Consider the following 25,716-nt stretch of genomic DNA (forward strand, 5'->3'; position numbering starts at 1 on the left):
AAATTGAACCGAATTAAACTGCAGGGAAGGGAATATGTGTTTGTGAAAACGGCGATGGCACCATTTGCTGCTAGTGTATTGCTTAAAGCTTGGAAGGAGTCAGAATATAGCTCTGACGTAGAAGTCATATTGGCTGGGTTAGCCTATTTGAATGATGAGATTTCATGGCTAAAAGAAGAAGTTCCCAAGTGGCACGTTTCCTTAACCAGTGTTGTTGTTGATCACAAGCCCATCCTTGATTACTTTAGGTATGTATTAAAGATACTATATATACTAGAAATCTTGCAGTAATAAAATAACTACTCCCTACGTCCTTTTTGAATTTCGACACTCAAATAAGTGTTATTCTTCCGACCAGATTTTTTCATATACAACTTACACTATTTTTTTATGTAGTTCTCAAATATTTACCCAGATTTTATTTTAAAAGAACTTAAATAATTTAGTTCTAAATTCATGATTGAAGTCCTAATTCAAGATAGAAGTTAAAAAGTTTGGCTCTAGTATCATCCTTTTTTGGTGTACGTTAGTGGCAATAAACAATATAACTCTTGTATGTTATTAACATAAATGGATTACGTCATATACACCTATAGTTTATGGTTAGCGTGATAGTGGATTAGTTATCATTTGCGATCAGATTATTCATTAATGTTTGTCATAGAAATTTATGTGTAATTAACTTTTAAGTGTGATGTCTTATTATGTAAATTTTGGCAACGTCAATGCCAAAAAAAAACCCTTAAAACTCGAAAGACATTACAGAATGAGGGTTGAAATTTTCATTCTCAAAGGGCAAGCTAAAAACACAAGAAATTGTATTTCCTGTTTAATTAGGCTAAAATTACTATAGTTTAAACTACAATCAATTAAATGACATGACAAGTGGTGTGCAGTTATCCACTTCTAGCGGCTATAAGTAGTAACTAGTAAGTGTTTGTATATTCACTCCTTGATGTGATTAATTTTATCATCTTTTGTTTATTAAGTATGGTGTTTACCCTAAAAACGAATAACAATTGAATTTATATGCGATTTTGAGGATACGTGATATAACTTGGCACAAATTGAGGAAATATATATATCAATGTTAAAATTGACTGTGAAAGAGATAAATGCAAACCAAACAAATCGAATAGCATTGGCCATCAAGTTCGATCACCCTCAAACCAAGTGAAAATTCAACTAATATAAAAACAGAGTAGTCAAGATATTGAAAGCTAGAAGAAGGCAGTATATTATTTTGGATTGCGTAAATGTGGTGTCCCTTACAAATGATCAGACCCCCTTTTATATAGTAGGGGAGTTCTACTCTTGATACAATTCTAAATACAGTAAGGAATCTCATGATAGGCTAATTAATCGGCCTCTCCTTGATACGTGCCGGGATTTCCGCCGCGATCCTCGTCCGATTGCGGATATTTCGGCTTTCCGTTATTCGGCTCGGTAAGCTTCCCTTTGTCTCGTTCGATCTCTATCTTGCTCGTTCTCGATCTTGGCCAGTCTCGATCTTGGCCGATCTCGATCTTAATCGATCTTTGGGTCACAAGCTCGGCAATCTAACTTCACACCATGGTTCGATATAACACGAGTTTGAACCTTGCCCTATCATGTTCTAGTCTCGATCACTCATACGAAAGACAAGCCCAATTTTGACCGTATACATATGATTTCATCTAAATTTATGGCACAGGTTTTTTGAACCTTTGACGAGCTCATCAGACGTGAAGTATACAGAGGCAGTAACCATTTTGTGGGCAGTGGAATCAGTATATCACTCTGGTTTTGCGCATTGTTTGAAATAAGGCAATAGCACTCCAGAAGAAATGAAGGCAGCTTGTGATAGATGGGGTAATGAGAGTTTCAAACAACATTGTCAATCCCTTGAAATCATAGCTAATAACATGCTAGAACATGCCTTAGAGGATGAAGTTTCAATGGCTGAAGTTTTATTCCTCGAGTTTCTTGAGAATGTGGTTGGTTTCTGGAGTATGAACCTTGGTTGAAACTACGTTGTTTGTTCAGTACTAGTCCAACGTTTATGGGGTTTTCACAACAACAACAAAGTAAGTATACATTTACAAGTGGGGTCTCGTAGTGTGCATGCAGACCTTAGACCTTATTCCTAGTCGTCGTTATTGTTGAATTTGACAAGATTAATGTGAACTAGTGTGAATATTTGAAATCTCTTTTTTGGAAGAAATTGGTAGATACATTTACATTGCATGATCACACTTAATAAGATGTCATGCATGACATTATTAAGGCTATTTTCTTTCTATAAATAACAAGGGTTTTGTTCATTTGTAAACATCTCTCACTTCCATTCTTATCTCCTAAGGCATTTGAATCTTCTTTCTCTCTTGTAGTATTTCACTTGTATTTTTGGAGTGAAAAAAAAAATTGAGTTGATTGTGTCCGAGGACTAGGCAAAATTTAATTTTTTGTCGAACCTCATTAATTTCTGGTGTTTTTTTTATTATTGTCTCATTTACTATTTATTAGCTACCTTTAGATATAGTAGTTGTAATTTAATCACTCTATATATATTCGACTTCCGCAACAATTGGTATCAGAGCCAAGGTTCTATCTTAGTATGCTCTGTGGTTGCAGCATAGTCTGAACTTCCACATCAGAAAAGAATTACTTTGGTGTTCTGTACTGTCAACAAATAAATAGTATCTGTAGCAAAATGAGAGATAATAAAAATGAAGAGTCCACATCGGGTGTCAGTAATACGTCGTTGGCATCTTCGCTTATGACAAGAATTATGTCAAATGCAAAAAATTTGCAGTTGAAATTTTTGACGGGTCAGGACATTTCGAGATGTGGCAAGCTGAGGTTCTTGATGTCCTTTTTCAACAAGGGCTATATATTGCCATAGAAGAAAATAAACCAGACAATATCGGAGAAGGGGATTAGAAGATTATCAACTGCGTTGCGTGTGGTACCATTCGATCTTACCTCGCAAGAGAACAGAAGTATCTAAACACAAAAGAAACTTCTGCAAGTAAATTGTGGAATGCATTGGAGGATAAATTCTTGAAAAAAAAACAGTCAAAATAAACTTTACATGAAAAAAGACTGTTGCGCTTCACATATGTTCCCGGTACTACAATGAATGATCATATCACCAGCTTTAATAAGTTGGCAACAGATTTGCAGAATATGGACGTGACCTTTGGTTATGGAGATATGGCCTTAATGTTATTAAGTTCACTTCCCGATGAGTACGAGCACCTCGAAACAACTCTACTTCATGGGAATGATGATGTATCTCTCAAAGAAGTTTGTTCTGCCTTATACAGCTATGAACAAAGAAAGAGAGAAAAGCAAAAGAATGGAGAATGAGAAGCACTGGTTGTGAGAGGTCGTTCTCAAAATCATATGAGAACGAAGAAAGGAATATCCAAGTCAAGATCCAGACCTAGCAAAGATGAATGCGCATTTTGCCGAGAAAAAGGACACTGGAAGAAAGACTGTCCAAAGTTGAAAAACAAGGTCAAACCTAAAAATGGGAAGGCTGTCATGGATTCAAATGTAGCTGATTGTGATAACTCTAATTTCTCACTAGTTACAACTGAGCCATTCAAACCATCTGACATATGGCTCATGGATTCAGCTTGTAGCTATCATATGTGTCCCAACAAAGACTAGTTCATTGATTTTCAAGAAGGAGAATGTGGAGTTATTCACACCGCGAATAAAAATCCTCTTACCATATATGGTATTGGTTCAATCTGATTAAGGAACCATGATGGATTGATCAGAACATTAACAGATATTCGATACGTACCGGAATTGAAGAAAAATCTCATTTCTGTAGGAGCCCTAGAGTCAAAGGGGCTCAAAATCGTTGCAGAAAATGGGATAATGAGAATATGCTCTGGTGCACTAGTGGTAATGAAGGGAATTCGACGAAATAATAATATGTACCACTATCACGGTAGTACAGTTATTGAGACAACAACAATGACATCCAATGATGACAAGGAGGCAGAAGCAACCAAGCTATGGCACGTGCACTTGGGACATGCTAGAGGAAAATCCTTGAAGATTTTATCAGATCAGGGATTGTTAAAAAAAGTAAAGACTTACAATTTGGAGCTTTGTGAGCATTTGTGTCAAGGGGAAACAGACAAGGGTTAAATTTGGAACAACAATCCATAATACTAAAGGTATTTTGGATTATATTCACTCTAATATTTGGGGTGCTTCCAAAACACCTTCATTAGGTGGGAAACACTATTTTGTAACCTTTATTGATGACTTTTTCTCAAGAGTGTGGATGTATACTATGAAAACCAAAGATGAGGTGCTGTGAATATTTCTCAAATGGAAGGCGATGATAGAGACTCAAACAGGCAGAAACATAAAGTGTCTTCGCACAGATAACGGTGGAAAATACAAAAATGATCTTTACAATAAGATTTGTGAAGATGATGGCATTTTGAGATATTCACCGTAAAAAATATACCTGTGATGACCCAAAATGTCATCTATAAATTTAATGATTAATTATGTGATCTAAGCACTATTTACCATTACTCGACTTGCGTGTGCAGTCCGTAAAAAAATTCGGAAAATTTTCAGGTGAAAAATGGATTAAAATGTGAATTAGATGTTTAAAACACAACTGAGTTGACTTTGGTCAACATTTTGAGCAAACGGACTCGAATCAGTATTTTGACAGTTCCGGTAGGTCCGTATCATGAATTGGGACTTGGGCGTATGCCCGGAATCAAATTCCGAGGTCCCTAGCCCGAGATATGGAATTTTGATAAAAACTTTAAAGTTTAAGTTCAAATAGTGACCGGATGTCGAATTATGTGCAAATGACCCCGGATTATTCCAACAGCTCTGTATGGTGATTTTGGTCTTAGGAACGTGATCGGAATTTTATTTGAAAGTCCGTAGTGGAATTAGGCTTGAAATGCCGAAAGTTAAATTTTTGGGAAGTTTGATCGAGGGGTTGACTTTTTGATATCGGGGTCGAAATCCGATTCTGAAAATTTTCATAGCTCCGTTATGTCATTTATGACTTGCGTACAAAATTTGAAGTCAATCGGACTTGATTTGATAGGTTCCGATGTTGTTTGTAGAAATTGAAAGTTTCAAAGTTCATTAGGCTTGAATCTATGTGTGATTCGTGATTTTAGCGTTGTTTGATGTGATTTGAGGTTTCAAATAAGTTCGTATGATGTTTTAGGACTTGTTGATGTATTGGGTTGAGGTCTCGAGGGCCTCAGGTGAGTTTCGGATGGTTAACAGATCAAAAATGGGACTTAAACAGCTGCTGCAAAAGCTGCTGCGAATTTTCTTGTGTTGTGAAATCGAGCCGAGGATCGAAGGCAGGCTCGAGATCCATGATCGAAGGCAAGTTCGTAGGCCAGTGATCGAAAGCCACTGATCGAAGGCCCAGGATCGAGGGCTATGACCAAGGCCAGTGATCGAAGGCCACAAAGATCGAAGTCATGATCGATAGCTAGGATTGATGGTTGTGATCGAGCCCCAGAGTCGAGGGCCATGATTGAAGCTATGATCGAAGGCTATGACCGAGGTCCATGATTGAGTACCATGATCAGACTCCCCTTAATCGGACTCCCCATGATCGGACTCCTATGATCGAGGTCACCCTGGACAAATCTGCAAGTTATAAAATCAGGGGGGGCTTCGTCCCATTCGCCATTTTTAACAACTTGGAGCTTGAGAAGAGGCGATATTTGATACATATTCAAGAAAAAATATTGGAGTAAGTGTTCTTAACTCAATCTTGGTTAGATTACCCGAATCCATCACTGTTTTTAACATTTAATTGGTAGATTTGAGGGTCAAATCGTTATTGGAATTTAGTCATTTTGGTATGGTTAGACTCGTGGTTGAATGGGCGTTCATATATTGTAATTTTCGTCAGATTCCGAGATGTGGGCCCCACGGGCAAACTTTGAGCTAATTTCGGATTTTGTTGAAAAAAATGTAATATTTTCTTATGAAATTAATTTTTATAATTTTTGTTGACTGTATCGAATTAATTATGACTAGATACGAGTCGATGAGAGTCGGAAAATCGAGGAAAAAGCATAATACTTGATTAAATTGGAGCAAGTCGAGGTAAGTGACTTGTCTAACCTTGTGTGAGGGAAATTTCCCCTAGAATTGATATTAATGTGATTATTGAAATGTGTTGAAAGTCGGGTACACAAGGTGACAAGTGTGTACACGGGCCAAATGTGAAGGATTATATTTTTAAATTATGTAGATCATTGTTGCGCAATTATTAAATTATTTTATCTTGTTATATTCTTCATCATTGATTTGTGAAATATATTTTAAATTTGTTTGCCTTTTTCCTGCTAATTGTTTTACCTATTTAATTAAAACTTAGTTTCTTTTATACTGTGCATTATTTGAAGGTTGATTTTCTTTAAATTAAATATTATTAATATGAAGTATTTGACATTTTTAAATTTGATATTGAAGCAAGGTATTAAAAATCTGAAATATTATTTTCCTGAATTATTTATTCTTGAATATTTTCGTAAGATTTTTTTTTTAATTATTCTGGCATGAGCCGTGAGCTCTTTATTATTGAAAAATATTGTTGTTGATTTTTTTTTGTGGAAAATTAAAATATTGGGCACTTGAGATGCAAATTGTGATATATTGTGATATTGATACGCATGCGGTGGCATAAGGTCTGGGTATTGAAACGCATGCGGTGAGATAAGGGTGGCTTGATACGCGTGGCTAGTAGGGGTGACTACTAGAAGTCATGCGGTGTGATAAGGGTGGCTAAAACGCGGGATGCTATTTCGGAAAAAATATTTTCTTTAAATAAATCGTGAAGGCTCCCGCGGTGATATAAGGAAATGAGATATTGTGAAATTATTTATAATTTAGGACTACGAGGCGGTACCTCGGTAGTGCCCTTGTTGATATTGATTTATGGCCATAGTTGCTTTTGATTAATTGTTGTGATTTTCATAAAGTTGAAAGAAATTCTGTTTTGATTCCACGAGATATTATTTGGTGTCATTAAATGTGACATACTATTTGATTCATTTCCAATATTATTTTATTTTTCTATATTGATAAATATTTTACCATGCCATTATTATATTCCAGTTGAGCCTCACCTGACCTCGTCACTACCCTACCGAGATTAGGCTTGGCACTTACTGGGTACCGCTGTGTGTACTCATACTATGCTTCTACACATATTTTTATGCAGATCCATGTACATTTTACCAGGCTAGACATGAGTGAGTTATCTATGCACGGAGACTTCGAGGTATATCTGCTAGCGTCCGCAGACTCCGGAGTCCCCTTCTATCATTTTATGTTGCTTCCTTATATTTTATTTAGACCTTGACACATAGAGACATTGAGAATAAATTCTTAGAAGTTTGTGATTTATTTCTACCGGGTTTTGGGAGTTAAAATTATTTGAATTGTAGTTTATTTATTTCAGATATTTATTATTATTCCGCATTTATAGGCTTACCTAGTCTTAGAGACTAGGTGCCATCACGACATCCTACAAAGGGATTTTTTGGGGTTGTGACAAGTTGGTATCAGAGCACTAGGTTCATAGGTGTTATGAGTCACAAGCAGGTTTAGTAGAGTCTTACAGATCGGTACGGAGACGTCTGTACTTATCTTCGAGAGGCTATGGAACTGTTAGGAAATATTCACTTCTTTGATTCCTTATCGTGCATATTTGTTGACTTCAAAATTTTAAACAATTGTCTTTCTATTCTCTCACAGATGGTGAGGACACGCACAACTGGATCTGATGATCAAACACCCGCACCTCCTGTTGGAGCCGCAAGAGGTCGGGGTCGGGACAGAGGCCGAGGAAGATCACGTGGTGCAGCCCTAGCACCTGCACGAACTGCTACACCAGAGCTACCAGTAGCTCCAGTTGGAGAGCAGGCACCTGAGACGCATGTTACTACTCCTGCACTTCAGGAGACTCTTGCCCAGTTTTTGAGCATGTTTGGCACTTTAGCTTAGCCATGATTAATTCCACTTGCTCCTGCCACATCTCAGGCTGGGGGAGGAGCGCAGACTCCCGCCACCCGTACTCCAGAGCCACGTGCCTAAGTTGACCATGCCCCAGAGGTTATACTAGTGCAACCAGTTGTCCCAGTTCGGCCTGATATTAGGACAGCAGTTTCAGAGGGGGAGCAGCTCAGGCTCGAAAGGTATAAGAAGTACCACCCTCCCACTTTCAGCGGTTTAGCTTCAGAGGATGCTCAGGGTTTTATGGAGAAATGTCACTGTATCCTTCGTACTATGGGCATTGTGGATTCTAGTGGGTTTTCTTTCACTGCACTCCAGTTTAGAGGAGCAGCCTACCAGTGGTGGCGGGCATATGAGTTGGATAGTCCCGCTGAGACATCTTCACTCACTTGGACTCAATTTTCGGATATGTTCTTAAGGGAGTATATTCCTCAGAGTCTTAGGGATGCATGGCGCGTAGAGTTTGAGCAGTTGCGTCAGGGTTCTATGACTGTGTCAGAGTATGCGATCCGATTCAGTGATTTGGCTAGACATGCACCAGCCTTAGTGGCTACTGTTCGAGAGCGGGTTCGCAGATTTATTGAGGGTTTTCACCCTAGTATCAGATACAGTATGGCCCGAGAGCTAGAGATTGACATCACACAGGTGGTGTCAATTGCTAGAAGATTGGAAGGTATGCGAACTCGGAAGAGGGAAGAGAGGTAAGCTAAGATACCCCGAGGTTCTGGAACATATAATAATTCTTGTGCCTTAGTTTCAGCCCGTCATGGTAGAGGTTATGTGAGTCATCCTATTCATTCAACACTTCCAGCTTCTAGTGGTTTTCCGACTACTCCCAGACCTCAGGTTCCATATTATGCACCACCAGTGTCTTCTGTACCTCCTGTATGGGGTGCTTTCAGCGGACAGTCTAGTCGATCAGGCCCGAGCCAGTCCCAACAGCCACATCCTCCGAGGGCTTGTTTTGAGTGTGGTGACACTCGTCATATTATGAGAGATTGCCCCTGATTTAGGAGGGGTGCACCTCCACAAATTTCTCAGGCCCCACCTATTCCACAGGGTCCTCAGACTTTTCAGACCATGATTACTGCACCAGTTGCCACTCCACTTGTACAGCCAGCTAGAGGTGGAGGTCGGACAAGTAGAGCTCGCCCTAGAGGGGGAGGCCAGGACAGATAATATGTCATTCCTGCTAGGACAGATGTCATTGCATCTGATTCTGTTATCACATGTAATATTCCGGTCTGTCATAGAGATGCATCAGTTTTATTTGATCCAGGCTCCACTTATTCTTATGTGTCATCTTATTTTGCCCCGTATTTGGGCGTATCACGTGATTACTTGAGTTCTTCTGTTTATGTTTCTACACCCGTGGGTGAATCCATTATTGTGGACCGTGTGTATCGGTCGTGTTTAATTGTTATCAGTGGTTTTGAGACCAGAGCTGATTTATTATTGCTCAGTATGGTGAATTTCGATATTATTTTGGGCATGGACTGGTTGTCGCCCTATTATGCTATTCTTGATTGTTACGCCAAGACGATGACATTGGCTATGCCGTGTCTACTACAGCTAGAGTGGAGAGGTACCTCAGATCATGTTCCTAGCAGGGTTGTTTCATTTCTTAAAGCTCAACGAATGGTTGATAAGGGGTGTGATGCGTATCTGGCCTATGTGAGAGATGTTAGTATTGATACTCCTATTGTAGAGTCAGTTCCTGTAGTAAGGGATTTTCCTGATGTATTTCCAGCAGATCTTCCGGGTATGCCACCCGACATGGATATTGATTTTGGTATTGATCTATTACCGGGTACTCAGCCCATTTCTATTCCACCATACTGTAAGGCCCCAGCAGAGTTGAAAGAATTAAAAGAACAGTTACAGGAATTGCTTGATAAGGGTTTCATTCGGCCTAGTGTATCGACGTGGGGTGCTCCTGTCTTATTTGTAAAGAAGAAGGATGGTTCTATGCGGATGTGTATTGATTATCGCCAGTTGAACAAGGTTACAGTGAAGAACATATATCAATTGCCACGTATTGATGACTTATTTGATCAGCTTCAGGGTGCCAGGGTATTCTCTAAAATTGACTTGAGTTCATGCTATCATCAGTTGAAGATTCGGGAGCCAGATATTTCGAAGACTCCTTTCAGGACTCGGTACGGTCATTACGAGTTCCTTGTGATGTGTTTTGGGCTAACCAATGCCCCAGCATCATTTACGCACTTAATGAATAGTGTATTTCAACCCTATCTTGATTCCTTCGTCATTGTGTTTATTGATGAAATTCTGTTGTATTCCCAGAGTCGGAAAGATCATGAACTACACATGAGGACTGTGCTTCAGATTTTGAGAGAAAGGAAGTTATATGCAAAATTTTCAAAGTGTGAATTCTGGCTTGATTCAGTGGAATTTTGGGTCATATAGTTTCGTGTAAAGGGATCAAGGTAGATCCAAAGAAGATTGAAGCAGTGCAGAGTTGGTCTAGACCGTCCTCAGTTACGGAAATCCGGAGTTTTCTTGGTTTGGCTGGGTATAATCGCCGATTTGTAAAGGGTTTCTCTTCTATTGCTGCATCTATGACCAAATTGACCTAGAAGGGTGCTCCGTTCAGGTGGACCGAGGAATATGAGGAGAGCTTCCAAAAGCTCAAGACAGCTTTGACTACAAGCCCAGTATTGGTATTACCTACAGGTACATGATCTTATACTGTGTATTATGACGCGTCGCGTATTGGTCTCAGCGTAGTGTTGATGCAAGACAGTAGGGTGATTGCCTACGCGTCCAGACAGTTAAAGGTGCATGAGAAAAATTATCCTGTACATGACCTGGAGTTAGCAACTATTGTTCATGCCTTAAAATTTTGGCGGAATTATTTGTACGGTGTCCATTATGATATCTACACCGATCACCGGAGTCTACAACATCTGTTTAAACAGAAGGATCTTAACTTACGGTAGTGGAGGTTGTTGGAGTTGCTTAAGGATTATGATATCACCATTCTCTATCATCCTAGGAAGGCCAATGTGGTGGCCGATGCCTTGAGTCGTAAGGCGGAGAGTTTGGGTAGCTTAGCATATTTACCGGTAGCAGAGAGGCCTTTGGCCTTGGATGTTCAGGCCTTGGCCAACCAGTTTGTTAGATTGGATGTTTCCAAGCCAAGTCAAATTTTGGCTTGCGTGGTTTCTCAGTCTTCTCTTTATGATCATATTAGGAACGCCAGTATGATGACCCTCATCTGCTTGTCCTTAAGGATACAGTTCAGCATGGTGATGCCAAGGAAGTCACTATTGGAGATGACGATGTATTACGGATGCAGGGCAGGCTATGTGTGCCTAATGTGGATAGCTTGCGTGAGTTGATTCTCTAGGAGGCTCACAGTTCGCGGTACTCCATTCATCTGGGTGCTGCAAAAGATGTATCGGGACTTGAGACAACACTATTGGTGGAGGCGGATGAAGAAAGACATAGTGGGGTATGTATCTCAGTGTCTAATTTGTCAACAGGTGAAATATGAGCATCAGCGACCGGGTGGGTTACTTCAGAAGTTAGAGCTTCCAGAATGGAAATGGGAGCGGATCACTATGGATTTCATTGTTGGGCTCCCACAGACTCAGCGGAAATTTGATGCAGTTTGGGTGATTATGGATAGACTGACCAAATAAACTCATTTCATTCATGTGATTACTACTTACTCTTCATAGCAGCTGGCTCAGGTATATATTCGCGAGATTGTCAGACTTCACGGTATACCCGTATCTATCATCTATGACCGGGGTACACAGTTTACCTCACGGTTTTGGAGGGCAGTACAACGTGAGTTGGGTACTCGGGTAGAGTTGAGTACATCATTTCACCCTCAGATGGACGGGCAGTCCGAACGCACTATTCAGATACTCGAGGATATGTTTCGTGCGTGTGTGATAGATTTTTTTAGGGGGGGGTGCTTGGGATCAGTTCTTACCACTTGCGGAGTTTGCTTAGAACAACAATTATCAGTCAAGCATTCAGATGGCTTCGTATGAGGCCTTGTATGGTAGGCGGTGTTGGTCTCCAGTGGGTTGGTTCGAACCAGGCGAGGCTAGACTTTTAGGTACAAACTTGGTTCAAGATGCCTTGGAAAAGGTTAAGTTGATTCAGGATAAACTTCGTACACAGCAATCTAGACAAAAGAGTTATACGGATCAGAAGGTTAGTGATGTTGCATTCATAGTTGGTGAGCGGGTATTGCTCTGGGTTTCGCCTATGAAGGGTGTGATGAGGTTCGGGAAGAAGGGCAAGTTGAGCCCTAGGTATATTGGGCCTTTTGAGATTCTTGAGAGAGTTGGAGAGGTGGCTTACAGACTTGTACTACTACTTAGTCTTTCTGTGGTTCATCCGTTATTCCATGTTTCTATGGTTCGGAAATATCACGGCGATCCGTCTCATGTGTTAGACTTCAGTTCGGTTCAGTTGGACAAGGATCTATCTTATGTTGAGGAACAAGTGGCTATTTTAGATAGGCAGGTTCGAAAGCTGAGGTCAAAGAACATTGCTTCCATGAAGGTTCAGCGGAGGGGTCATCCAGTCGAGGAGGCGACTTGGGAGGCCGAGCATGATATACGCAGCTGTTATCCACACTTATTCACCAGCTCAGGTACTTTTTCTAACTTCGTTCGAGGACGGACGTTTGTTTTAGAGGTGGAGAATGTGATGACCCAAAATGTCATCTTTAAATTTAATGATTAATTATGTGATCTAAGCACTATTTACCATTACTCGACTTGCGTGTGCAGTCCGTAAAAAAAATCGGAAAGTTTTCAGGTGAAAAATGGATTAAAATGTAAATTAGATGTTTAAAACACAATTGAGTTGACTTTGGTCAACATTTTGACCAAACAGACTCGGATCAGTATTTTGACAGTTCCGGTAGGTCCGTATCATGAATTGGGACTTGGGCGTATGCCCGGAATCAAATTCCGAGGTGCCTAGCCCGAGATATGGAATTTTGATAAAAATTTTAAAGTTTAAGTTCAAATAGTGACCGGATGTCGAATTATGTGCAAAAGACCCCGGATTATTCCAACAGCTATGTATGGTGATTTTGGTCTTAGGAACGTGATCGGAATTTTATTTGGAAGTCCGTAGTGGAATTAGGCTTGAAATGCCGAAAGTTAAATTTTTGGGAAGTTTGATCGAGGGGTTGACTTTTTGATATCGGGGTCGAAATCCAATTCTGAAATTTTTCATAGCTCCGTTATGTCATTTATGACTTGCGTACAAAATTTGAGGTCAATCGGACTTGATTTGATAGGTTCCGATGTTGTTTGTAGAAATTGAAAGTTTCAAAGTTCATTAGGCGTGAATCTATGTGTGATTCGTGATTTTAGTGTTGTTTGATGTGATTTGAGGTTTCAAATAAGTTCGTATGATGTTTTAGGACTTGTTGGTGTATTGGGTTGAGGTCCCGAGGGCCTCGGGTGAGTTTTGGATGGTTAACAGATAAAAAATGTGACTTAAACAGCTGCTGCAAAAGCTGCTGCAAATTTTCTTGTGTTGTGAAATCGAGCCAAGGATCGAAGGCTGGCTCGAGATCCATGATCGAAGGCAAGTTCGTAGGCCAGTGATCGAAGGCCACTGATCGAAGGCCCATGATCGAGGGCTATGACCAAGACCAGTGATCGAATGCCATAAAGATCGAAGTCATGATCGATAGCCAGGATTGATGGCTGTGATCGAGCCCCAGAGTCGAGGGCCATGATCGAAGCTATGATCGAAGGCTATGACCGAGGTCCATGATCAGACTCCCCTTAATCGGACTCCCCATGACCAGACTCCTATGATCGAGGTCACCCTGGACAGATCTGCAAGTTATAAAATCAGGGGGGGCTTCGTCCCATTCGCCATTTTTAACAACTTGGAGCTTGAGCAGAGGCGATTTTTTATATATCTTCAGGGGAAAACATTGGGGTAAGTGTTCTTAACTCAATCTTGGTTAGATTACCCGAATCCATCACTGTTTTTAACATTTAATTGGTGATTTAAGTTGGAAAATTTTGAAAACCCTCTTGGATAGATTTGTGGATTTGAGGGTCGAATCGTTATTGGAATTTAGTCATTTTGGTGTGGTTAGACTCGTGGTTGAATGGGCGTTCATATTTTGTAACTTTCGCCAGATTCCGAGATGTGGGCCCCACGGGCAAACTTTGAGCTAATTTCGGATTTTGTTGAAAAAAATGTAATATTTTCTAATGAAATTAATTTTTATAATTTTTGTTGACTGTATCGAATTAATTATGACTAGATACGAGTCGATGAGAGTCGGAAAATCGAGGAAAAAGCATAATACTTGATTAAATTGGAGCAAGTCGAGGTAAGTGACTTGTCTAACCTTGTGTGAGGGAAATTTCCCCTAGAATTGATATTAATGTGATTATTGAAATGTGTTGAAAGTCGGGTACACAAGGTGACAAGTGTGTACACGGGCCAAATGTGAAAGATTATATTTTTAAATTGTGTAGATCATTGTTGCGCAATTATTAAATTATTTTATCTTGTTATATTCTTCATCATTGATTTGTGAAATATATTTTAAATTTGTTTGCCTTTTTCCTGCTAATTGTTTTACCTATTTAATTGAAACTTGGTTTCTTTTATACTGTGCATTATTTGAAGGTTGCTTTTCTTTAAATTAAATATTATTAATATGAAGTATTTGACATTTTTAAATTTGATATTGAAGCAAGGTATTAAAAATCTGAAATATTATTTTTCTGAATTATTTATTATTGAATATTTTCGTTAGATGTTTTTTGGATTATTCTGGCATGAGTCGTGAGCTCTTTATTATTGAAAAATATTGTTGTTGATTTTTGTTTTGTGGAAAATTAAAATATTGGGCACTTGAGGTGCAAATTGTGATATATTGTGATATTGATACGCATGTGGTGGTATAAAGTCTAGGTATTGAAACGCATGCGGTGAGATAAGGGTGGCTTGATACGCGTGGCTAGTAGGGGTGACTACTAGAAGTCATGCGGTGTGATAAGGGTGGCTAAAACGCGGGATGCTATTTCGGGAAAAATATTTTCTTTAAATAAATCGTGAAGGCTCCCGCGGTGATATAAGGAAATGAGATATAGTGAAATTATTTATAATTTGGGACTACGAGACGGTACCTCGGTAGTGCCCTTGTTGATATTGATTTATGGCAATAGTTGCTTTCGATTAATTGTTGTGCTTTTCATAAAGTTGAAGGAAATTCTGTTTTGATTCCACGAGATATTATTTGGTGTCATTAAATGTGATATACTATTTGATTCATTTCCAATGTCATTTTATTTTACTATATTGATAAATATTTTATCATGCCATTATTATATTCCAGTTGGGTCTCACCTATCCTCGTCACTACTCTACCGAGGTTAGGCTTGACACTTACTGGGTACCGATGTGGTGTACTCATACTACGCTTCTGCACATCTTTTTGTGTAGATCCAGGTACATTTTACCAGCCTAGACGTCAGTGAGTTACCTGTGCACGGAGACTTCGAGGTATATCTGCCAGCGTCCGCAGACTCCGGAGTCCCCTTCTATCATTTTATGTTGCTTCCTTATATTTTATTTAGACCTTAACACATAGAGACATTGAGAATAAATTATTAGAAACTTGTGATTTATTTCTACTGGGTTTTGGGAGTTGAAATTGTTTGAATTGTAGTTTATTTATTTCAGATATTTATTATTATTCTGCATTGATAGGCTTACCTAGACTTAGAGACTAGGTGCCATCACGACATCCTACGGAGGGAATTTGGGGTCGTCCACAACAGAATGGAGTGGCAGAACGCATGAACCAGACTTTGCTGGAGAAGGTTCGGTGTATGTTGTCCAATGCTGGCTTGGGCAAAGAATTTTGGGCTGAGGCAATAACATATGCATGCCACCTCATTAATCGTCTACCATCTGCCGCTATTGGAGGCAAGACACCATTTGAAAAATGGTATGGAAAACCTGCTGAAGATTATAATTTTTTGCATGTGTTTGGCTCAATTGCATACTATCATGTGAAAGAGTCAAAATTGGATCTGAGGGCAAAGAAAGCTATATTTATGGGGATTACTTCTAGAGTCAAAGGATACCGATTATGGTGTCCAGAGACAAGAAAAAATATATTTAGCAGAGATGTTACCTTTGATGAATCTGCCATAACAGATAAGGTGACAGTTGAAGATATCAAACAAACTGATGGTTCTTCAAAGCAGGTGGAGTTTGAATCAATAGCAACCAGCAAGCCAAAAAGAACAATAAAGAAACATGTTCGTCTCATAGAAACGGTGTCTTGTGCAACCTCAATTGTAGCTGATGGTGTTCCTACTACTTATAAAGACTCAGTCCAAAGTTCAGAAGAAGATAAGTGGAAGATTGCCATGAATGAAGAAATGCAGTCCCTTCATCAGAATTGCACATGGAAATTGGCGAATCTCCCGAAGGGCAAGAAAGCAATTGGGTGCAAACGGGTATTTGCAAAGAAAGAAGGATTTCTTAACCAAGAAGATGTTCACTACAAAGCAAGATTGGTGACCAAAGGATACGCTCAAAAGGAGGGAATTAATTACAATGAGATATTTTCTCCAGTCGTGAAACACTCCTCCATTAGAGTTTTGTTGGCTTTGGTAGCACAGTTGAATTTGGAACTAGTTCAGTTAGATGTAAAAACTGTATTTTTACATGGAGACTTGAAAGAGAAAATCTATATGACTCAGCCAGAAGGATTCAAAAATGCTGAAAAGGAAAATATGGTGTGCACACTTGAAAAATCATTGTGCGGATTGAAATAATCTTCTAGACAATGGTATAAACGATTTGACAAGTTTATGTTGCGGCAAAAGTATAGAAGAAGCAAATACGATCATTGTGTGTATTTGCACAAGCTTGAAGACGGATCCTTCGCATATCTTCTCCTATACGTTGATGATATATTGATAGCTTCCAAAAGTCAAGAGAAAATTGAGAAGTTGAAGATCCAACTAAGAAAGGAGTTTAAGATGAAGGATTTGGGTGAGGCAAAGAAAATTATTGGCACGGAGATAAAAAGAGATAGACATTCAAAGAAACTCTATCTATCTCAGAAAGAATACTTGAAGAGAGTAATAGATCGATTTGGCATGAATGAGAATAAGAAGTCGGTTAGCACTCCTCTTGCTCCTCCCTTTAAGCTTAGTACTGTTATGTCGCTGAAGAATGAAGCTGAACGAGAGTATATGTTAAGAGTGCTATATGCGAATGCCGTTGGTAGCTTGATGTATGCAATTGTTTGTACAAGACCTGATATTTCATATGCTATCGGAGTTGTAAGCAGGTATATGCATGATCCAGGAAAAGAGCATTGACAAGCTGTGAAATGGATTCTACGGTATATTTGTAATACTGTAGATGTTGGATTGATTTTTTAGCAGGAAGATAGTCAGTATCTAGTTGGATATTGTGACTCAGATTATGCGTGTGATTTGGACAAGCGTAGATCAACTATTGGTTATGTTTTTACTTTTGCAAATGCACCAGTTAGTTAGAAGTCTACTTTGCAGTCAACGGTTGCTTTGTCTACTACTGAGGCAGAATACATGGCAATTACGGAGGCTGTAAAGGAGGCAATTTGGCTTCAAGGGTTGCTTAGAGAGCTTAGTATTGGTCAAGAAAGCATCACACTATTTTGTGATAGTCAGAGTGCTATCCAATTAGCCAAGAATCAAGTTTATCATGCAAGGACGAAGCATATTGATGTTCGATATCACTTTGTACGAGATATTATAGAAGAAGGTTGAGTCATGGTGCAAAAAATTAGGACTACAGACAACCCTGCTGATATGCTAACAAAAGTAGTGGTTGCGATCAAGTTTCAACATTGTTTGAACTTGATCAACATTGTTGAACTTTGAAGATTGAAGTTGAAGACACAATCAAAATTTATCAGTGATAGAAAATTGAAAAAGTAAAATCTTGTCAAGGTGGAGATTTATTGAATTTGACAAGATTAATGTGAACTAGTGTGAACATTTGAAACCTCTTTTTTGGAAGAAATTGGTAGGTGCATTTTTCATGCATTTACATTGCATGATCACACTTAATACGATGTCATGCATGACATTATTAAGGTTATTTCCGTTCTATAAATAGCAAGTGTTTTGTTCATTTGTAAGCATCTCTCACTTGCCTTCTTATCTCATAAGGCATTTGAATCTTCTTTCTCTCTTGTAGTATTTCACTTGTATTTTTGGAGTAAAATAAAATTTGAGTTGATTGTGTCCGAGGACTAGGCAAAAATCAAATTTTTGCCGAACCTCGTTAATTTCTGGTATTCTTTTTATTATTATCGCATTTACTATTTATTAGCTACCTTTAGATATAATAGTTGTGATTTAATCACTCTATGTTGTAGTCCAATGTTTATCGAGTTGTTGTTACTTAATATGTTGATCTACTAATTTCCCCGTACATCATGTACAAATCGAGTCAAAAAAGGAATGTATTTTGGTGTATAATTAATGTATTGGAGCATGAGTATATTAGTAGTGTACTGTGTTGTTGGTTAATAGTGAGGTTGTGGCTTCCCTTTTCATCATTTTCCCTTGGATTTTCCAGTAAATTTAGTTTAAACAATAATTAAATTAAATAATTTATTATTTAAACAATGGCTAGGACAAGGCTTGAAAATTGTGAACCATGAAATGTTCAGTTTCTATTTTGATTGTAGATGTAACGAACCCACTATATCCTATACACTAACAAAATTGTAATTTGTGGGTACCAATTGATTCTTAAGCCCTCATGTTGGATTAAAGGGAGATTTTAGGCCTTTTATAATGTTGAATTTAAGAAAATGTCTTTTTAGATTTTTTATGTGTAAATGAAAGATCTCTTATGTGTAAAAGTAAATTTCCTGTAAAAAAAAAAAAGGATAAAGTCATAAAATTAAAAATAAATTTGTGAAAGGCCAAAAAACTAATTGACCCGATTAAACGAGAATGCTCTTTACCCTATCAAAACTGTATGTACTAGTGATTCTTAAGTCCTCTTACCGTACTTATTCTGAGTTTGACAGGATAATTATTATAAGGTTCATACCAACAATCGAGACTTAGTAGGCGTTTGGATATAAAAATTAATATATTTTTTGATTAAAAAATATTATTTGAAGTTAAGTTTAAATTATGTTTGGACATGTATTTCACTTGAAAAAATATTGCAATCTTGTAAGTGGAGAAAAAAGTTTTTCTAAAAATTTTGATTGAATTTTTTTTCAAAAACATGCAATTTTTTATGGACAAATGTATTTTTGATTTTTTTTTTTTTTAAAAGGATTTTTTTTTTTATGGACGGGTCTTAATACTAGAGTCGAAAATCTTAACACTAGAGCTTTCTCAAGACTAACTTGAAACTTAGAAAGCAAATATTCACAAATTAAAATTTGGAAGCAATTGTCCACAAATTAATTAGTGCTAGTTCTAACCATAACATTTAAAGAGGTATGGTAACATTTGCTATCATTCTAAAAAGAAACACTCCTCAACTTTGGTTCAGAAAAATTCGATCTCTAAAATCTTTTTAGACCCATTAAGGGTTGCCTGCCCTAAACCCGCCCCATTTCCAAATCCGCGCTACCTCGAATTCTCCACCCTTGACCCTTCCAAAAGGATAAGCTAAAATGTCTCAAGTGGCAAAGAAAGAAGAACCAGTAGGAAATGGAAGGAGCTAAAAAAGATATTCCGATGATCAAAAAATGGCTTAATCAACACCATCAGCTATATACCGCTGCCACAAGACACCCATTTACCCTTAGCATCCGTGATGGTTCTGTTCAACTCTCTGCCTTCAAAAGATGGCTGGTATTCTTTTTTCCAAAATTACAAGTATTTTAAAATAATTTGCTTTATATTTCTTAAGATTTATATATATATATATATATATATACATTAAGCTTTCCGCTATGTGCGTTGTTGGGGCAGGGTAGGACAACAAGGTCTCTTTTGCGCAACCTTACTCTGCATTTCACCGAGAGTCTATTTTCAACCCGTGACCTCCTGGTCACCGGGCACCAACTAGTTGAGTAGACTTTCGTATATACTGTTCTTACTCTATGCTATAAGGAGAGAAAGTTTATCTACTCCTAGTAAAATTAGAAATAAAGATCTTTGACTAGGTGAAGAACAAGTAAAATACTGCAAATAAATAGGTTTAAGATACAGTAATTTTATAATAATCCCTCTTACTTAGTGCTTGCTCTGACTCAATTTGCTGTTCGACAAAGTTAATAGTTTTGGCGATACTACAGCCTTTAATTATCTTTGTTTGATTATGTACAGGAATTTTTGTTCAGCTCAATTGAATGTAGTGATAGATAACTTCAATATCTTTTGTTCGCGGCCTAAAAAATTGGATTCAATGCGAGCTTGATGGCACTTTACTGTTATGTTAATCTAATGCGTATCTCCTAACAAACTCTCAACCACATACATTTAGGCAGCCATAGTTGCAGAGGCGGCTGTAAAGTGGTGGTATTGGGTTCATCTGAACCCAGTACTTTAGATGCAGATCATAAATTTATGTATAAAGATCCGCTAAAATTGCAAAAAGTTAAACCCTCAGGGTTGGCCTGGTGGCAATTGACTTGAGCCTTGGGGTTTGCTCCCTTTCAAGGTCTCAAGTTCGAAACCCACTGGGTGCAAACAATTTCTGAGGGCCATCGGACTGGGTAAAACCTGAATTAACCGTGATGCACTTGTGGGAAACTTATTGCCGAGGGCCTGTCCACCCCCGGGATTAGTCGGGGCTCAAAGAGACTCGGACACCCGGTGCAAAATCAAAAAAAAAATTGCAAAAAGTTAGTAGTTATTAACCCATAACTTTAAACATACAATGGGTTCAATGCTAAGTACCTTAAAGATTGAACCCATATAATTTAAATCCTAATCCTGAATCTGCCTGATAGTTGCTGCCACATGTTCAGCGAACTCACAACCAGACTTGATGGGGCTCTGTTTGTTTCTGTATTTGAACTTTAACCATATTCTACCAGCATGACACTTTGCTTCTGTTTTTTTGTTTCTGCAACTGAAATATCTTCCATGTCATGTTCGGTTTCTTCCTTGCAAGCTCATGCAGTTTTCTGTTAGTTAAAGATTAGAAGTTGGATGCAGGGGCAAGATTATATATTCGTTAGAGCCTTTGTCCCTTTCGTAGCAAGTTTACTTCTGAAAGCTTGGAAGGAGTCGGACGATGATTCAGACATAGAGGTTATCTTAGGCGGTGTTGCGGCACTGAATGATGAGATATCATGGTTCAAGAGAGAAGCATCTAAATGGAATGTTTCACTGTCCAATATTGTTCCTCAAAAGGCCAACCTAGAATATTGCAGGTTTAAAGTGCACTATTATAAATACAAGATATTTACGCATTTTTTGTAATTAGGCCAATCTCATTTTCGTGGTTCTTAGTTGTCCCAATACTATAATCTCTATGCCTTTGTTATGTTTTTGTGTTCAACATGATATAGGTTGTCTTATTTCTATCTATTATAGTCATCCTTTTTCTTAGAAAGCTGTTGAGAATTTAACAATTCTGATTTGAAAATATCTGAAGATGCATTCTAGCCCCGATTGGTTTATATTAAAGATTTTTATGTAGTTTGGCTAACTAGTCAAATTGATAGATTTTTTAGGATCCCCTCAACTTGTATTCAAGCTCCTAGTTTTGCTTCTCTGATAAAGTTAATTGATATCGTATGCAGTTGCTTTTGCTGTTAATATGGGAACAATAAGCAAACTTTAAAGGGTTCAAGCATTAGAATCAGTCTGTAATGTGTTTTATTTATAACAAAGATAGGATATGAAATACGGATCATGTTTTACTTGTGACTAAGCAATCCCCTTACCTTCTCCTTCTTAGTAAGCCAAACCAATATCAAAGACATGTTTTGTCGTTCCATTCCCCTTATATACAGTGTTTAATCAAGTCCTTCATGTGAATTTTCTTTTGATTGCTTGTGTTCTTTTTATCCTAGATTTTTGGAAAGCTTAATGAGCGATGATGTAGAATATACTATTGCCGTTACAGCTTTTTGGGCAATTGAAGCTGTCTACCAAGAAAGTTATGCGCATTGTTTAGCAGATGGCTCTAAAACTTCAGAAGAACTAAAAGAGACTTGTCAAAGATGGGGCAATGATGATTTTGGTCGGTATTGTGGTTCTCTTCAAGATATAGCTAATCGTCGTCTTGAGAAGTCACCAGAAGATATTATCTCAAAAGCTGAGGCAATTGTTATACGTGTACTGGAGTATGAAGTTGAGTTTTGGAGCATGAGTCGCGGGGAAAACTGAGTGCCTCTTGACTGACCGTCATTTATGAGTCGCGAGAAAAACTGAGTTCATGTGGTTTAGAAGTCTATTCCATCTATAAACTAGGACGATATGTTGTACTCTACATAGAAACATGACATTGTCTTATAGCAAACAATTGTACTTTGGCATGTTTTTGGCCTCACTAGATCACTCTTGGAAATGTGTCTTTCATGCATTTATGTAAATTTTATTGGGTGAAAGAAGCAATCGCTCTATAAAAATATAGAGTTCTTGATGTTAAACTCAGGAAAGTGATTGGTGTCCCTAGGTGAATTTTGCATCATTTTGTTATGGGAAAAGGTCTGAAACTGCCCTTGTGGTTTGCGAAATGGTTTTCTTTTGCCATCCGTTGGGCTCAATCGGACCCTTGCCATAAGTAATATGAGCTAATATTGCCCCTTTTCACTAAGCTTAATTTATGCTTATTGAAAACAATTCAGTTCCAAAAAGTTGCATTTGTACCTACAATGCAAAACAGGTTGAAAACCATGAACTAGAAGAAAATGATTGAAACAAAGAAATCATGACTGAAACATTCAAGCAAAACCTACTTCAGTTTCAATAGATCAACCACACACAGCCAGTACCAAAGCAAAATATGCTGAAAAATTCATGAAAATTCTCAATCAGAAAATAAAAAATCAAAAGGATGGAAGAACTGAACAAGTGTCAAAGCTAAAATTAAAACAGACACAATAAAGAAAACAACTACTACCAGATTAAGTAAAATAGTAAAGAGGGTGCTCAATTTTCTACAACTAATAAACAAATTATTAATTGAAGTAGTACTAATAGATGTTATTTTCTTTCCAGCAATAAAGCAATACCACAATAATAATAGTGTCAAATGGGTGTTTGGTAACTATAAATAGGTAAATGCTAAGCTATGGTAATGTGGGATAATGGGGGAGGAACATGGTCGTCTCAATAAAATTAATAACCTAAAGTCAAACTTTAATAAGAGACCTAAACTTTTTTAATATATATTTATATATAATTAAAAGTTTAAGGCCTCTTATTAATATTTGGCTTTAGTATAGTGCTTCCTTTTGTTTTGTACTTTGTTGTTTATAATGTAGTATGCTTACAAGATATAAAGCCTTTAAGATCATTACTTATACTCGCAATGTTTAATTCAAGTGAATAAGATGTTAGCCATTGTTTGCAATATATTACCTTAGATCTAGTTGTAGAAAATTTTATTTACTATTATAAAGATTTGAATAGGTTTATTCAAAAGTTCTAAAATATTTTTATTATTGAAAAGTAGCCACTCTATTCTTTATTTTTATAAAGATTTTGTACCTTTTTCTTTTGTTCTACAAATATTAATATTGTCCAAGCAAAACTAAATTCTTTCTTAAACGAATTTAGTTTGATTGAGCCCAACGTTAAACGAATGACAAAAATAAGCTATTTCATGAACCCTTATGTCAATTCGTACGCACTTACTGTTGGGTTTTTAGTTCAAAGTTGAGGTGAATGGGAAATTGAGGAAAAAATGAAAATTTGATTTTTCCTCTTTTACAAAGGAACATTGTCTCGTATTGGAGAAGGAAAACTCATTTGTTGGGTATATATATAGTTGCACTTTTTCTAACTCTTAAAGAGTTGAAAAGAAGGTAAGTCTTGTGTTGTCATCGGTCGACTTCGGTCAATCGTTTTCGTAATGCTAATTTGAATTTGTACCTTTTTCTTTTGTTCTACTAATATTAATATTGTCCAAGCAAAAGTAAATTCTTTCTTAAACGAATTTAGTTTGATTGAACCATAACTATAATTTTGGACCTTCTCGCTTTAGTCGTTACAGTGGGGTGCTTTCTTTCTTGAAAAAATGACACTGTATAACCGTTGTAAAAATAATAGTCGAAAAAATGTATAAAATTTGTATATTTTTTGTACATATATGTTCAGTTGCTGAAAGATATAGATCAGACTTTTATACATTCTGTATGTTATATACAAAATTTATACAAATTTTATAAATTTTTTTGGCTACCAGATGTAAATAGTTTCTGGCGTAGACTAAAAGTGATAGTACCCCTACTTTCTTTCTTTCTTTTTTGTTAATAATAATAGTTTTATGTCAATTTGTACGCACTTACAAATTCTGCACACAATGCTTAGATAAATGAGATGAAATCTCTAGCATGCTTTGTCTTTGCTGGTATTTGAAGTCATAGTGGAGCTTCTTAGAAGAAAAGCTGCAGCCCGTTAATCTGATTTGAATTAAGCAAACTGCTGTTAGTTAAACAGACAAGTGAAATTCGATAATTGAGTAAAATAATCAAGTTGTCAAACTCAAAGTAATGGATTATGATTAATACTTTTAACTCTTAACATGTTTTTTTTTTTTTTTTTGTGTATGAGTAATTAAATTTTGATGGTAAGGGGTGTTCATAAAATCCCGAAAAATCGAACTAAATCGAAAATCGAACCAAACTGATAAGAAAACCGAGACTTTTTTAGTTTGGTTTGGTGGTTTTGAATTTTTAAAACCGATCAAATCGTTTGATTTTTGGTTTTAATCAAAAAATAACCGAAACAAAATGACTATAGAAGTAGTTATTTAAAATATGTTATTACACTTATATATGTATATTTGTATATAAAGTTTCTAAAATTTTATGGTAAATGTTTAATCGTTTGCACTTTTAGTTCTTTGCTATTATAATAATATAATTCTTTGCCTTTATACTCTAGTTTGATTGGTAGTTTTCTTTAGCTAAATACAAGAATCAATTTCATGTTATAAATAATCTATTTCTAATTGAGTGCTTAAATTATTCATTACTATTTGATTCAATTATCATCAATATATCTTGATAAATGATAGATTTCTCAAAGAGCAATTTGTTTGATAGTGATAGTGTTACGTTCAAAATGTAGTCGTCGGAATATGTGGTTTGTAGTGTATGTTTATTACTTAAGAATAACCGATAAATAATCAAAAAATCGATAAAAATCGACATAAACCGAATTGATAAAAAATCGACTTAATTGGTTTGGTTTGATTCCAATATTTGAAAACCGACTTACTTGATTTATTTATTTTTAAAGAAAAAAACGATCCAAACCGAAACATGAACACCCATACTAATAGTGATTGATAAAACCAGTTTATTAAAAAATATCAATTAGATCAAAGGATTTAATTCAAGCCAAACTAGATGATCCATTGTTCATCGAATTTCAAATCTTTTTCTTCCAATCATCCAAATGGCTCTATTTTCTGCCCCTTAGATAGTTTATATTTGATACATTTGGAAGTTGATAATCTCTTTTTAAGAGGAAAAATTCTAAAACAAATGAGGGA

At 37.0% G+C, this 25,716-nt stretch overlaps 1 protein-coding gene across 1 annotated transcript; it reads left to right on the top strand.

Moving 5' to 3' along the window:
* The first annotated feature begins 19,622 nt into the window (after positions 1–19,622).
* LOC104089009 (probable bifunctional TENA-E protein) lies at positions 19,623–22,642 on the top strand. Its single transcript, XM_009593811.4, has 3 exons — positions 19,623–19,889; positions 21,201–21,418; positions 22,064–22,642. Exons 1-3 carry the CDS (start codon positions 19,746–19,748, stop codon positions 22,377–22,379), a joined length of 678 nt encoding a protein of 225 aa, XP_009592106.1. The 5' UTR covers positions 19,623–19,745; the 3' UTR covers positions 22,380–22,642.
* The last annotated feature ends 3,074 nt before the right edge of the window (positions 22,643–25,716 follow it).

This window comes from Nicotiana tomentosiformis, chromosome 5 (genome assembly GCF_000390325.3).
Source record: "Nicotiana tomentosiformis chromosome 5, ASM39032v3, whole genome shotgun sequence".
Lineage (NCBI taxonomy): Eukaryota > Viridiplantae > Streptophyta > Magnoliopsida > Solanales > Solanaceae > Nicotiana > Nicotiana tomentosiformis.

Bases quoted from the DNA above. Each gene is read 5' to 3' on its own strand.
- LOC104089009 (XM_009593811.4), top strand. From the start codon at position 19,746: ATGGAAGGAGCTAAAAAAGATATTCCGATGATCAAAAAATGGCTTAAT. The intron at 19,890-21,200 runs GTATTCTTTTTT...AGTTGGATGCAG, and splicing joins CTGCCTTCAAAAGATGGCTG to GGGCAAGATTATATATTCGT. The intron at 21,419-22,063 runs GTTTAAAGTGCA...TTTTTATCCTAG, and splicing joins GCCAACCTAGAATATTGCAG to ATTTTTGGAAAGCTTAATGA.